Raw genomic sequence first — 11,782 nt, 5'->3', positions numbered from 1 at the left:
TCTTATGCTGCGAGCGACGCCATGTGTTCAAAGTGGTACCGGAAACTGTGTTGACTTGGCGTCGCTTAATCTGTTGTTCCGCACGCACAGCTTGGTGCACAAGATCTTGTATATTGTAGTAGACCACTATCTCAACACGATCTTGCACCTCGATATTCAGCCCGTTAAAGAAACGTGCCATGGTCGCCTCTGGATCCTCCGTTGTCCCTGTACGTATCATAAGCAATTCCATCTCCTTGTAATATTCATCAACACTCATATTACCTTGAGAGAGCCGCTGCAACTTGTTGTACATATCTCTTTTATAGTGTTCAGGAACAAAACGTCGCCTCATGAACTCTTTCATCCCTCGCCAAGTCGTCGGGCGATGTCTTGAACGACAAATTTGATTTCACCATATTAGCGCGTAACCAGTAAACTCAATGCCAGCAAGTTGAACTTTCTTCTCCTCGCTATAATGATGAGCATCAAAAATTTGATCCACACGCATCTCCCACTCTAAATAGCCTTCTGGTTCACACTTGACGGAGAACGAAGGGATTGAAATTTTTATGCGCCCAATTCCATCATCCACAGGCACACGCACAGCTTGACCAACTCGGTCATGCACTCCGCCACGAACGGAAGTTTCAGGACGAGGCTCATAGTGTCGTGGTCGTGGCGCGTACCCCACCTGGTCAACGCCGTCATCAAGACCATCATCTCCAGCATGAGGTTGTGCCGCCAAACGCCGATCATGCACGCCGGCATGTCCGTCGCGAGCAGGTGGTGCATAATGCAGTGGAGCCGCCGGAGCAGTCTGTGGTGGGGCAAAATTCGTCGCCGGCATATTGATGATGTCTGCCAAACCATCAAACCGAGTGATCAGGACATCTATCCTTTTACCGAGCGCATCATGACATTGCTTGATGTAGTTGCATGTGTGGTCAAAACCATCTCGAATATTTTGCGGAATATCATCCGCATACACTGGACGTACTATTTCCTCAGAATCAGCAGCAACCTCATCACCCTTGTTGACCGAGGTTGACATCTTGATCAACACAGTACCGTGAATAACCTTAGCTCTGAATACCACTTGATAAGACTCGACTAGACGACAAGTCGGTTGGTCCGATCTTCCACGATACTGGCCGCAACACAAGAAATTCCGGTCGAGCAATGATGCAAGACCGTAAGATCAAAAACTAGCGTTCAGTAGACTAGATCAACTCCACGCGCAGCAGCAACAAAATTTACACGGATCAGCAACAAAGACAATATTGGGTGTCCCCCGACATGGGACGTTTTCTGTTTATTGAAACTCACAACCGAAACAAATCTCACGATAACCCCAAAAAACCGACCTCGTACACGGCCGGAACGTGCCCGTTATATAAGCAGGCCAAACCGACGTACAAGCTAGCTTTACTCACACAGACTCTATCTCCTATTTAAACTAAGCCAGGTTTTAACTAATTAAATAACCGGCACCGTTGATCACGTTGGATCCTAGCTAGACTCAGATTGCTCACGTAACTAATAGCTGACTAAAAAAACATAAGAAAATAAAGGCCATGCATGTAACCTTTGGACTCTACAACTACGTACTAAAGAAACTTGCATATTTCTTCTTTCTTCAGAATGGATCAGAGCCTTTTTGGTGGAGTCCTAAAATTTGGTTTCACTTCTGACTGGGGTGGAGGAACCTGGAGCAACATAGAACCAATTAAAAGGTGTTGCATCGAAGTACATTGGTCCAAGTTCTCCTTCTTCCGTATAGCAGACTGAGCTTCAGTAATTGAGTTAGCACTATTGGCTACATCACCACTAGCATAACCAACACGAAAGTAGCACCAGCATGGTGACGACGCTCGTGAAATTGGCAGCCGACAAGGGAAACTCGATCGACCCCCAAAACGAAAGAATCATGTGTTGGGAGTAATACCTGACGGATGAAGAAATTCTCTCGGTGTCGATACAGCAGTCACGAACACGGAGGACCCGTAGCAGACGAACGCGGCAGCAACCGGAAGGAAGGATCTGCGATGGCGGTGAAGCCCTAGGGGGAATATGGAATAAACGAGGTGGAGGCGGCGGCTCAGATGTACGGCTTTGAGTCACCGGAACCCACGACTGGAAGCCACACCAGTTCCCTGCCAAGTGGTCCCCAGAGACCTCGCCGGAGCACCGGACACCGCAGAGGCTGCGAGAGCCCGGGCCTCCATGCCGGCGGCGTCGCGACGCAGACGGGAGGCTTGGCGCTGCGAGACAGAGAAATCCGACGCTGCCGCTGCTCGGGAGCACGGGTCTGCGCCAAGGGCCGAGCCTCCTCATCGTCGCCGTTTTATGAGTGGCTGCGGTGTGGCTAGCATCGCACCGGCGGAAGGGACACGAGGCAGGGTATGGAGAAGCAGTGGCCACGGCGGCGGCGGCGAGGGAGAGGAGAGACGAGAAGAGGAGGAGAGGTTGCATGGAGTACGGGGCTGGGCCACATGTGTGAGGCCTTTTTACGATGACCATCCAAAATTATCGATCGATAAAACAGTACCGCTAATGCCCACGTGGACACACTCATTGCTCGCCTTTGATGCGCACTTATCCAAAGTTATTGCAAAGATCTTGTTGGTGAGTCCAAAATCTACCACAACTTTAATTATCCAAATGTTCTCACCAATGCGCGATACGACAATTAATTCGAATCATATGATTCCTTTGTCTAGTTGCCATGTTTCGTTAACATAATGAGCAACCACACAAATGTAGTCTTTCTTAGCCTGACCGCTAAACAGAAAAATATGCATGTGGTAAAGTATTTTATTTTTATTTTTGAAGACTAATTTCATATAACTTATTCTTATCCTAGTTGTAGTCTGTCTAGAAACTAAAACGATATCTAGTCTAGTAAATTACAAAAGAGTTGTCACCATTGACTTTTCCACCTCACATGGGTTGTCAATGTAGATAAAGACACTACAAACTGTTTGTCACGGCTACGTGTATTAATCATGAAAAAACAGTTAGACATCTCCTCAAGGGGCCAGATGTGGGAATATTTTTTTCGAGGGGCCATGGATGTACTCCCCACATCCGGTAATATAGAATATTTAATAAAAAAAACTACCACATTTGGGGTTTGTGTCTAACTGAATTACCACTTCTTAATAGTGACAAAAGGCTACCACATTTACTTAATTTTGTTTGCAAAAATCTACCAAATGCATTTGATAACCGACGATTTAAACACGTCTATGACAGGCGGGACCCGCCCATCAGGGTTGATGTGGTGGAAAAGTCAATTCTGCTTATTTTGATTGTTAAGCTGACCATTATGATAGAGAAAGAGGAGGAGGAAGGAGGTTGATGATGACGCGTGGGCCCCACTTGTCATAACGGTCAACTTAACAGTCAAAATAACCGGAGTAAACTTTCCCACCACGTTAGCCCTGATGAGTGGGTCATGGTTGTCATACACACGTTTAAATTGTATAAATCAGTCAAATGCATTTGGTAGTTTTTTTGCCAAAAAATTAAGTAATTGTGGTAGTCTTTTGTTAGTGTTAAGAAAGTGGTAGTTAAGTAAGACACAAACCCTAAATTTGGTATTTTTTCTGCTAAACACTCAATGACATAAGATGTTATTACAACTAATTTACTCACATATTGGTTGTCAGACCATCTTATAAACGGAGGGAATACTTAAGTTTGAAACGGGCCATTTTAGTGGAAAAGATGCCTTCGATTTAGGGTACGGCGTTGGAGACGCTCTCAGCCGTGCGATCACACGTGTAGATTCGTACTACACCGAAGGCCACCTAGACAATCAGATAAACCCCATCATCATCCCCTTATCCTCGAGCCCGAACAGCAAACGCGAGCAGAGAGCGCAACACGAAGATGGCGACGATGTCCCTCGCCGCGGCCTCACCCCTCACCGCCTCCACCCCCCGCGGCCTCGCCGTGCCCGCGCCCCGCGCGCCATTCCTCGGCCTCCGCGCATTTGGCGCGTCGGCCACGCGGTTCGCGGGGCTGGCGGCGGCGCCGCGGCCGTCGGGGAGGGGCGATGCGGCGGTGGTGAGGATGGCGAAGAGGGAGCAGGAGCTGGAGGAGATTCGGGCCATGGAGACGGAGAGTCTGGAGCAGGAGGTGGTGGACCTCAAGGGGGAGCTCTTCCTGCTCCGCCTCAAGCGCTCCGCGCGCCAGGAGTTCAAGTCCAGCGAGTTCGGCCGCATGCGCAAGCGGGTACATTGCTCCTGCTCCCTTCCTCGGTTGCTGCTCTGAGCATTGGTCGTGTAGCCTTTATCTCTGCGCGATATTGCTGTCTCGTTTGGGAACACAGCATATGATTGGTGGAAATGTTGTGTGACCAAGAACACGACGGCTCCCTTGCCATTTGGGCTCCTGGAGTTGCAGTCATATGGTCTGCTCGCTCGATATGTTAAGCTTGCAGACTTTTTCGTTGAACTCTGCTCTAAGCTAAAATGCTCATGATTTTGAGATGATTGTCTGCTGACTTGGACCAGTTACTGATACTTCTACTTAAGATGGTAGAGCAGTCACTTGCAGATTTGCTAGTTGGATGTTTGCCTGATAGTTTAAAGCTTAATGGTTCTTATTTGCATTATATTTCGCCGGATAATGCTGAACTTAGTCATTTAGGGATGTTTGTGCTTATGCTGCTGGGACAACTGTAGTCTCATATCATCCCAACAGTAGTCCTTGACCTTTGCAGCTTTCATGATACAATGCTCGTCTTTGGGTCTTGTGATATGCTAATTAAGAATTAACTCATCGCCTGCTTGAAGGTTGAAACCTTCATCTCAGCACGGGGTGAACCTTAGAACAAACAGTTAGCAGCGAATAATTCATATTTTAGAACCTCAGACGACTCCTGTATTAATAGATCCATGACATTTGGAAATGAATCTATCAAGTTAATCTAGTATATTTCAGATGCCTTAGTAGCAGCATGTCTCAAAATTGTTTTTGACTTACGTTTTCATCTTTTCATCAGGTTGCTCGTCTGCTGACTGTGAGAAGAGAAAGGGAAATTGAACAAGGAATCAACAAAAGAAATTCTAGGAAGCTTGACAGGAAATGGAAACTGGGTATTGTGGTTGGACCACCACCATCTCTAAGGGAGAAGAAGGAGGAGGACTAGAAAACAGCAAAAACAGGCAATTTGCACAAGTCAATTCACCCCTTATAATGGTTTGTTTTGTAATCCAGAGTACAGCTTTCAAGTCCTTGCTGTTAAAACCAGAACTTATGTTACCATTTTTGCGTGTAAATCTCAGTTTTATTTGAAATTTCTGCTACTTCTTTCTGTGTTAATTGTTTATGTTCTTATATAATTGACATATGAAACTACGTGTAAGGAGTTTATGCTATTCAGTTGTCAAGACTAAGTAGCACTCCGTACCTGGCTTACATGATTTATCATTATGCTCAACCGGATCAAAGTATGTCACTTGATGACATTTCAACCTTGATTCTGTAGGACAATCTCGTGTTACCATTTAGTTTTCTGCGCCATAACAACGAAAACACATGGCCTCTCCTCTAGTTTTTTTTGTGATTATGCTCAACTGTGTGTTGCCTATTCTTTTGAATCTTTGCCATGTCATGAAAATATTCAGTCTTACAAATGATTTGTCTTCTCAAAGTTAAGAAAAGGAAATAATATTATGTCTGCCTACTTAACCCACCAATTAAGAAAAAACAAAAAGGGTATACTGTGCTCAATGAGAAGCTTCGATAATTTTAAGCAGGTAACTGACTTGTTGTTCATTCAGCCAGCTTAACTGTCCAAACTGCTCATTCTACTCACTTAACATTGCTTTGTGTGGGCATATACCCTTAATGATTTAAAAACTACCCGGACCACCTTTTGACACAGTGACCACATCAGCCACTGTCAAGATTGCTCACTTTATTGGACCCTGATGCTAAAAAGAACTGATTTACCTAAACAAAGAAGATAAACTAATGTAAAGAAACATATTGTTCTACTCATATCTATAATAATAACTTTGTGAATTATGGTGCTTTATTTTGCTCAGTTTACTATTTATCAAATATTTGGAAACTTCTGTGAAAATCTCTAATTCCTCTTCTTGTGTAGGACACTCAGATTGTTGTTAGTGCTGATTTACAGCTTCTAATCTAGCGTCTAAAGTATGCTGCAGATGTCATGATCAGTTCCATCATTAGTAAGCCCAGACTGCCAGGCAGGCCCTTTAGCCCAAAATTATAGTGCTGATCTGATCTTAGTTTGAGATGTTTGAGAGGCTTCACCCACAAAACATTCTAGTCACCTTGTTCTCATTTTCTGCTCAATATACATTCAGGACTTAGTACTGTAGTTGGACCTGGATTGTTTGATATGCTGATAACGGAAGATAGCATTCACATGCTCTTTTAAAAAAAAGTTCCATGTCATCGACAGTTTTGTTTTTACCTTTTACCACAGCTTTGTCTTATTCAGTTGTTGTGACCAAAATAGGGGCAAAACCTGCTAAGTAATGCAAATCTAATGGTTTTACCTTACTGTCAACTGTTAAAACACAAAGAAGCCCCAAAGGAAATTTATGTCCTACACAAGACTAATGCTCAAAGAAGTTTGAAGTTGCTAGAGCCACAAAATTTTACCGGTTAGGATTCACTGTCGACCAGCTTCGCGTTATATATTATTGGCTGTGCCATCAGATGCACAATTAGTGAAACACAGTGTTACTTGCTAAAGGTTAAGTAGGTAATTTCTTTTGTCACACAGTATTAGAATCAGAGCATGATTGCAAGAATACTTCCACATTTGACATTTCATAACTGTTTCTAAACTATGCTGGGACCTGTTGACAGAATCAGGAAAGGTTACTATTCACAGTTATCACATATATTTAAACCATAATTTGTGCTATTTATCAAACATGAAGATCGTAAGAAGTCTTATTCAGCAAGTGTATTCCAATATTCACCAAGGGGTGTCTACCTGTGTGTGTCTTTTATGCATTTTCCTTTCCCAGTCCCAACTACTCCAAATATGGATTTTACAATAGTCTACCACCTATTCTTACTTTCTCAGTGACATAGGAAGCTTAGTGCAATATCCAACCCGTGGCATCATAGGTACCACCTTGATTTGCTTCCTTCTCCCAAATGTCCTTGGTTGTACCAAAATTGAACCACACTCTATTCACACCTTTATATAGAAAAATCCGAAAACTGACACTTGTCAGTGACAAATAAAGCGGTGCTGTTATTGTTTGATTAAATTAAGTTTATTAATGTTAGCCGTCAATGTCTTGGAGGAAAAGGCATCGACCAGTACCTGCTCACAAGTCAGAAGAAAGCATAGCATTTTAAAAGAAAACTAAAATGCAAATGGTTTGAAGCTGTGAGATGTTTGATCTCCGACAAGGACATGATGACAAATGACTATGGCAAAACACTAGCAGTGCTTAGGAAAAGCTGATGGCTCATGCATGATTAGCATAATTTAATATTGGTAGTGACAGCAGCATATGTCTTAGGTGCTTGGATCCTTCTTATCATTGCTACTTGATTTCTAGCCCCTCTTTTGACAGGGCAAAAATTAGTCAACTTCCTATAACTGCCTCGGAAGACAAGTTTCTTTCCTATATCTTGCACTGCCAATAGTAGCATCTGGAAGGTTCCTTCTTTGAGCATCACTGTATCATTTTTCAATAAAGCATTTGCAGCTTGCAACACAAGCTTTTCTCTTGAAAAGACCACATACGTTATCTGTTTCTTCTCTATATACCGTGGATCAATACATATATGCTCCGCTGTTCTGCAACTCTGTTTTACTGCTAGTAGATTTTGATTTTGTTGATAGTAGAGTGAAATATTATTAAAATTATGTTCTTCTACTTAAAAACAAACTTAGGGTGCATAACTGCATACGTCTTCAACTAATACACATTGCCATTTAAAAAATGTTTAGTGTGCCACATGCAGTTATATATTATGTAGGAGTTGGTGAGCAAGATCCCAGTCTCCCATGAAGCACTTAAACTAGGAAATTGCAAAAAAAAAAGTCGCACAAAATTCAAGCTGGAAAATTTATATAGGGGCAGGTCTATATGTACAAGTGTTTTGGCATATACTGTATATGCATAGGAGCATATGGGTTGCCAATGCACGCTGAAAGCTATAGCGCTAAAAAATCCAACTGGGGCTACAGCACTATAATGGAAATCACATCACAAATAAGAGGTAAGATGTGAGAAACTAAAATTGAAAAAGCAAACCAAAGAGTAGCACACACTTGCAGTCAGAACTCATGCAAACTCGCTCATGAACTCATCATAAAATGAGTCAGACCAAATAGGGAGCTGGGTGCCGTTGCCCTCAGCGTCACAGCTTGAGGTGCTGCAAGCATCGCCGAGGTTGGAAATAGGGAAGTCAGCAAGTGGCGGAAGGGAGTCCTCTGACAGGAGCAACGGTTTCTGGGTGCCGTTCTCCCCCTCACCGCTGTTTGCACTGTAATCTGAGTTCTGGTTGGTACCATTGATGATAGGCTGTTCGTGTTCGAAGAATGAGCTACTAGGTATCTGGATGTCAGACACTTGCCCAGTTACCAAGTCTTGGCCATTAATACCCTCCAGGATCCTTGGAGATGACAGCGAAGACAAGGAAGACATCTGCGAAGGACTCAGGAGGCCGATTTGCTGTAGGTCAGTGGGGATGGTGTTGATGCTGCTGGAGCTGGGACTAGTCGCAATGGCTGCTGCGGACTGCAGCAGGCACTGTAAGTACTCGAGCTTTGCTGCCTGGACTGCATCGGCTTGCAGTTGGCTGGCGCTTTGGTCGTCCCACGGGCGCTGCTCCACAAGCTGGCGGAGGTTGGCTAGCGCGATGAGCTGTGGCAGCGCGGCGAAGAAGTCGGTCCTCGGTCGGTGCGTCATCGGGTCGAAGCCCATCTGGATCAGCTTCTTCTTCAGGTGAGTGTTCCAGAAGTTCTTGATCTCGTTGTCGGTCCGTCCAGGGAGGTGCTTCGCGATGGCTGACCACCTGGTTTGATCAGCACAACCCAGTTTGTGTGTGTTAGCAAGAGCACCACATATATATGTTTTTGAAGATTATACAACACATGTAGACCATTCTTGAAGATTAATAAGCAAGAGATTTGATAGGTATGCCGTACTTGTTGCCAAGGACGGAGTGGAGCTGGAGGATGGTCTGCTCTTCCTCGGGTGTGAACTTTCCTCTCTTGATATCTGGCCTCAGGTAGTTGGTCCATCTCAGTCTGCAGCTCTTGCCACACCTGTTGAGTCCTGTGAGATGCACAGAAGAACCAGAAGCATGAGCTACATTTCGGACCAAAGCTAGCCACGGCATCTCTGCCCGATAGCGAGACAGAAAACGGAGGCGTGCGTTGCGTACCTGCAAGCTTAGGCAGTGCTCTCCAGCTCCCATGGCCATGCTTCTCGATGTAGTCCGTGAGTTTCTGGTCCTCTTCGGGTGTCCAAGGCCCCTTCTTGAGGCCATTCTCGTCACAGCAAGGAGACCTCCCCATTGATAGGATTGAGATAGAATTGGGGTAGGATGGTGCAGGTGGGAAGGAGGGAGACAAAGCTATCTGCCTCTCCTCCCTAGCTTGGTCCTTGGGGTTTCCTGTGTCAAGGATGTCTGGTCACCGGAACACAGCTTCCTCTATATAAAGGCCATGAAATCCGGTGTCTAAACCTAGGTCAGGATTAGATTATTCGAGTGGAAAGGACTAATCTGCCCTTAGATAATTTGGGTATGCGACGTAGAGCACATGTCATGCGCCCGGGGGCAAGGGTATTGGTGTCCTCCACACTAAGGTAAGGGCTGTTGATCCATGTTGTTGACTTAAGCCGCTAGCTGCTACTTGGGCAATCAGCATTCAGCAGTCACATTGATACACTCTGTTTTCCTTAATCCTTTTTTTGAACAAGGTGTGCTCCTTAAGCCTTGCTTTAATTGTGTTGTTTTCGTTGCTGTTGTGCACAAAAAAAGGATGATGCATTGGGTGTTTAACATTTAAGAAAGCACAATCAGATCATTGTTGATTTTTAAGTAGCATAGCCAGTAGCTCATCATGTGACATGTCCTACTACCATATATTGTGATTACTTGCTGGGGGGCCTGTTTTCCATATAAAATGAGCAAAGGTTTCAGAAGTGGGTTCCTGGAAGCATGCTGTATCAATTCCAAAGACATAACTGATGCAATTTCATCAACTTCAATTCGTGTCTTGGAATGTAGTTGTAGCAGCCTCAAGATCTGTTGATATTGTATTGGCAACATTGTACTTGGCACATGACACCCATCTTATGCATTTCTTTTAGAGTTATACTATTATACAGCATTTGCATGCATGTCAACATGTAGATGACTAGATTCCCGGGATATCATAGTACATGTTGGCGTATATCCTCTTCTCAAGTATGTAACGGGACCATAAGATGACAGGCCTGCGTATGGAGCTGGACTGAGACCGTCCTAATAACTAACAAATAGTTAAGGAGAAATATTTTTTTTTGTAGAAGTAGACCAGATGACAGTGTTAACAGCTAGCTAGAATTGCGTATGCAGGCATCTCTTGTTTATAGAGTACAACGTATGCAGAGATCTGGCCTTGTAGTCTTGTTCATGCGGTCCCAAAAACTAAGTATATACTTTGAATTCGTTGGTTTGGCACGTAATGCCTGCTTATCCATAATGCGTGTGCTGCTTTAGTCTGAAATGTATTTCAGCTGTAGCAAGTAGGCAGCATCATATATCCGGCCACTTGGTGCGATGTACATGTCGTTGACAAATTACCAGGGTCGCTGAGCTGCAACCGAACCAACAACACACACACAGGTGGTGAGGAGGTCCCAGATGGATAGATTCGCTCGTCATTGCAGTTACCTGCTCCGACCCAGCGACCGGGCAACAAACCAAAGCGCCCTACTGCTCCTACTGTCCTACATGTACATGTCTTCCGTATACTCGATCAGATCAGACCGCTTGCTTTTGGCTTTTGGCAAAGCTCGACCGATCATCACTGGCGACCTAATTAACAGGCGGCTCCCATCCAGCACCAGCCACGGACGTAGAGGAGAGGAGATTGATTTCGCTGTACGTATCTTTTCCAATGTGTTCCACGCATGTCGAGCGGTCGACGGGGTCCACGTGGTGGCCGCCGTGGGGCCGCGGCTGGCCGGCCGGCCGCGAATCTTTCCTTCCCCATGCACGCAACGTACGTGCGTGAACGGACCTCCTCCTCGTCGTCGTCGTCGGCTCGGTCGTCGTCACCGGCCCACCCCACCCTCCGTCCGCGTGGCTCATAAACAAGTGCAAGTTGATCCGCGACGTTGCTTTCAGGCCAGGGTCCCCGGTGCCCTAGCAATAGCAAGCTCCATCGAGGCTGTCTGTGGCACGCAGCTAGCGCGGCTCCTTTTGTTTCTTTACCATATCATTATCAGTTACCTCGTCGCGAAACTGCCGTTGGTCCCAGTGACACTATCTCCGTTTGCGATTGATTGAAGGCCCGTGTGTTTCTCTTTGTTTTGATATAGTATGACAAATTTTGTACTTGTTCTCATGTTTGTTCTGTCGTCGCTCGAACCTAGTGGTGGATTTGGTTTACTACGGATGCGTTGTTGTTATTCTATAGGTTGGACTACGTTTCTAGATACTGTATGTACATATATGTTTTGTGTGAGATAGTATTGTTAATGTGCACGGTGAACGAAAAGGAACCTAACCATCTGAACTACGCTCAGTTTGGCAAAAAAAAGAGACAATATCTAACTATAAATTTTCC

The 11,782-nt window shown here is 44.9% G+C and overlaps 2 protein-coding genes across 2 annotated transcripts; one reads left to right on the top strand and one right to left on the bottom strand.

The window, feature by feature from the left end:
- The first annotated feature begins 3,840 nt into the window (after window positions 1-3,840).
- Window positions 3,841-5,369, top strand: LOC119317969 (50S ribosomal protein L29, chloroplastic-like). Its single transcript, XM_037592477.1, has 2 exons — window positions 3,841-4,221; window positions 4,994-5,369. Exons 1-2 carry the CDS (start codon window positions 3,877-3,879, stop codon window positions 5,138-5,140), a joined length of 492 nt encoding a protein of 163 aa, XP_037448374.1. The 5' UTR covers window positions 3,841-3,876; the 3' UTR covers window positions 5,141-5,369.
- Window positions 5,370-8,165: 2,796 nt separating this feature from the next.
- Window positions 8,166-9,615, bottom strand: LOC119317967 (transcription factor MYB93-like). The gene is made up of 3 exons (XM_037592474.1): window positions 9,388-9,615; window positions 9,149-9,278; window positions 8,166-9,015 (listed from the first exon to the last, which is right to left on the bottom strand). Exons 1-3 carry the CDS (start codon window positions 9,518-9,520, stop codon window positions 8,283-8,285), a joined length of 996 nt encoding a protein of 331 aa, XP_037448371.1. The 5' UTR covers window positions 9,521-9,615; the 3' UTR covers window positions 8,166-8,282.
- Between the last annotated feature and the right edge of the window lie 2,167 nt (window positions 9,616-11,782).

Source organism: Triticum dicoccoides, chromosome 6A, assembly GCF_002162155.2.
Source record: "Triticum dicoccoides isolate Atlit2015 ecotype Zavitan chromosome 6A, WEW_v2.0, whole genome shotgun sequence".
Taxonomy (NCBI): domain Eukaryota; kingdom Viridiplantae; phylum Streptophyta; class Magnoliopsida; order Poales; family Poaceae; genus Triticum; species Triticum dicoccoides.
Note: the sequence above shows the minus strand (reverse complement) of the source record. Positions and strands in the feature narration are given on the sequence as shown.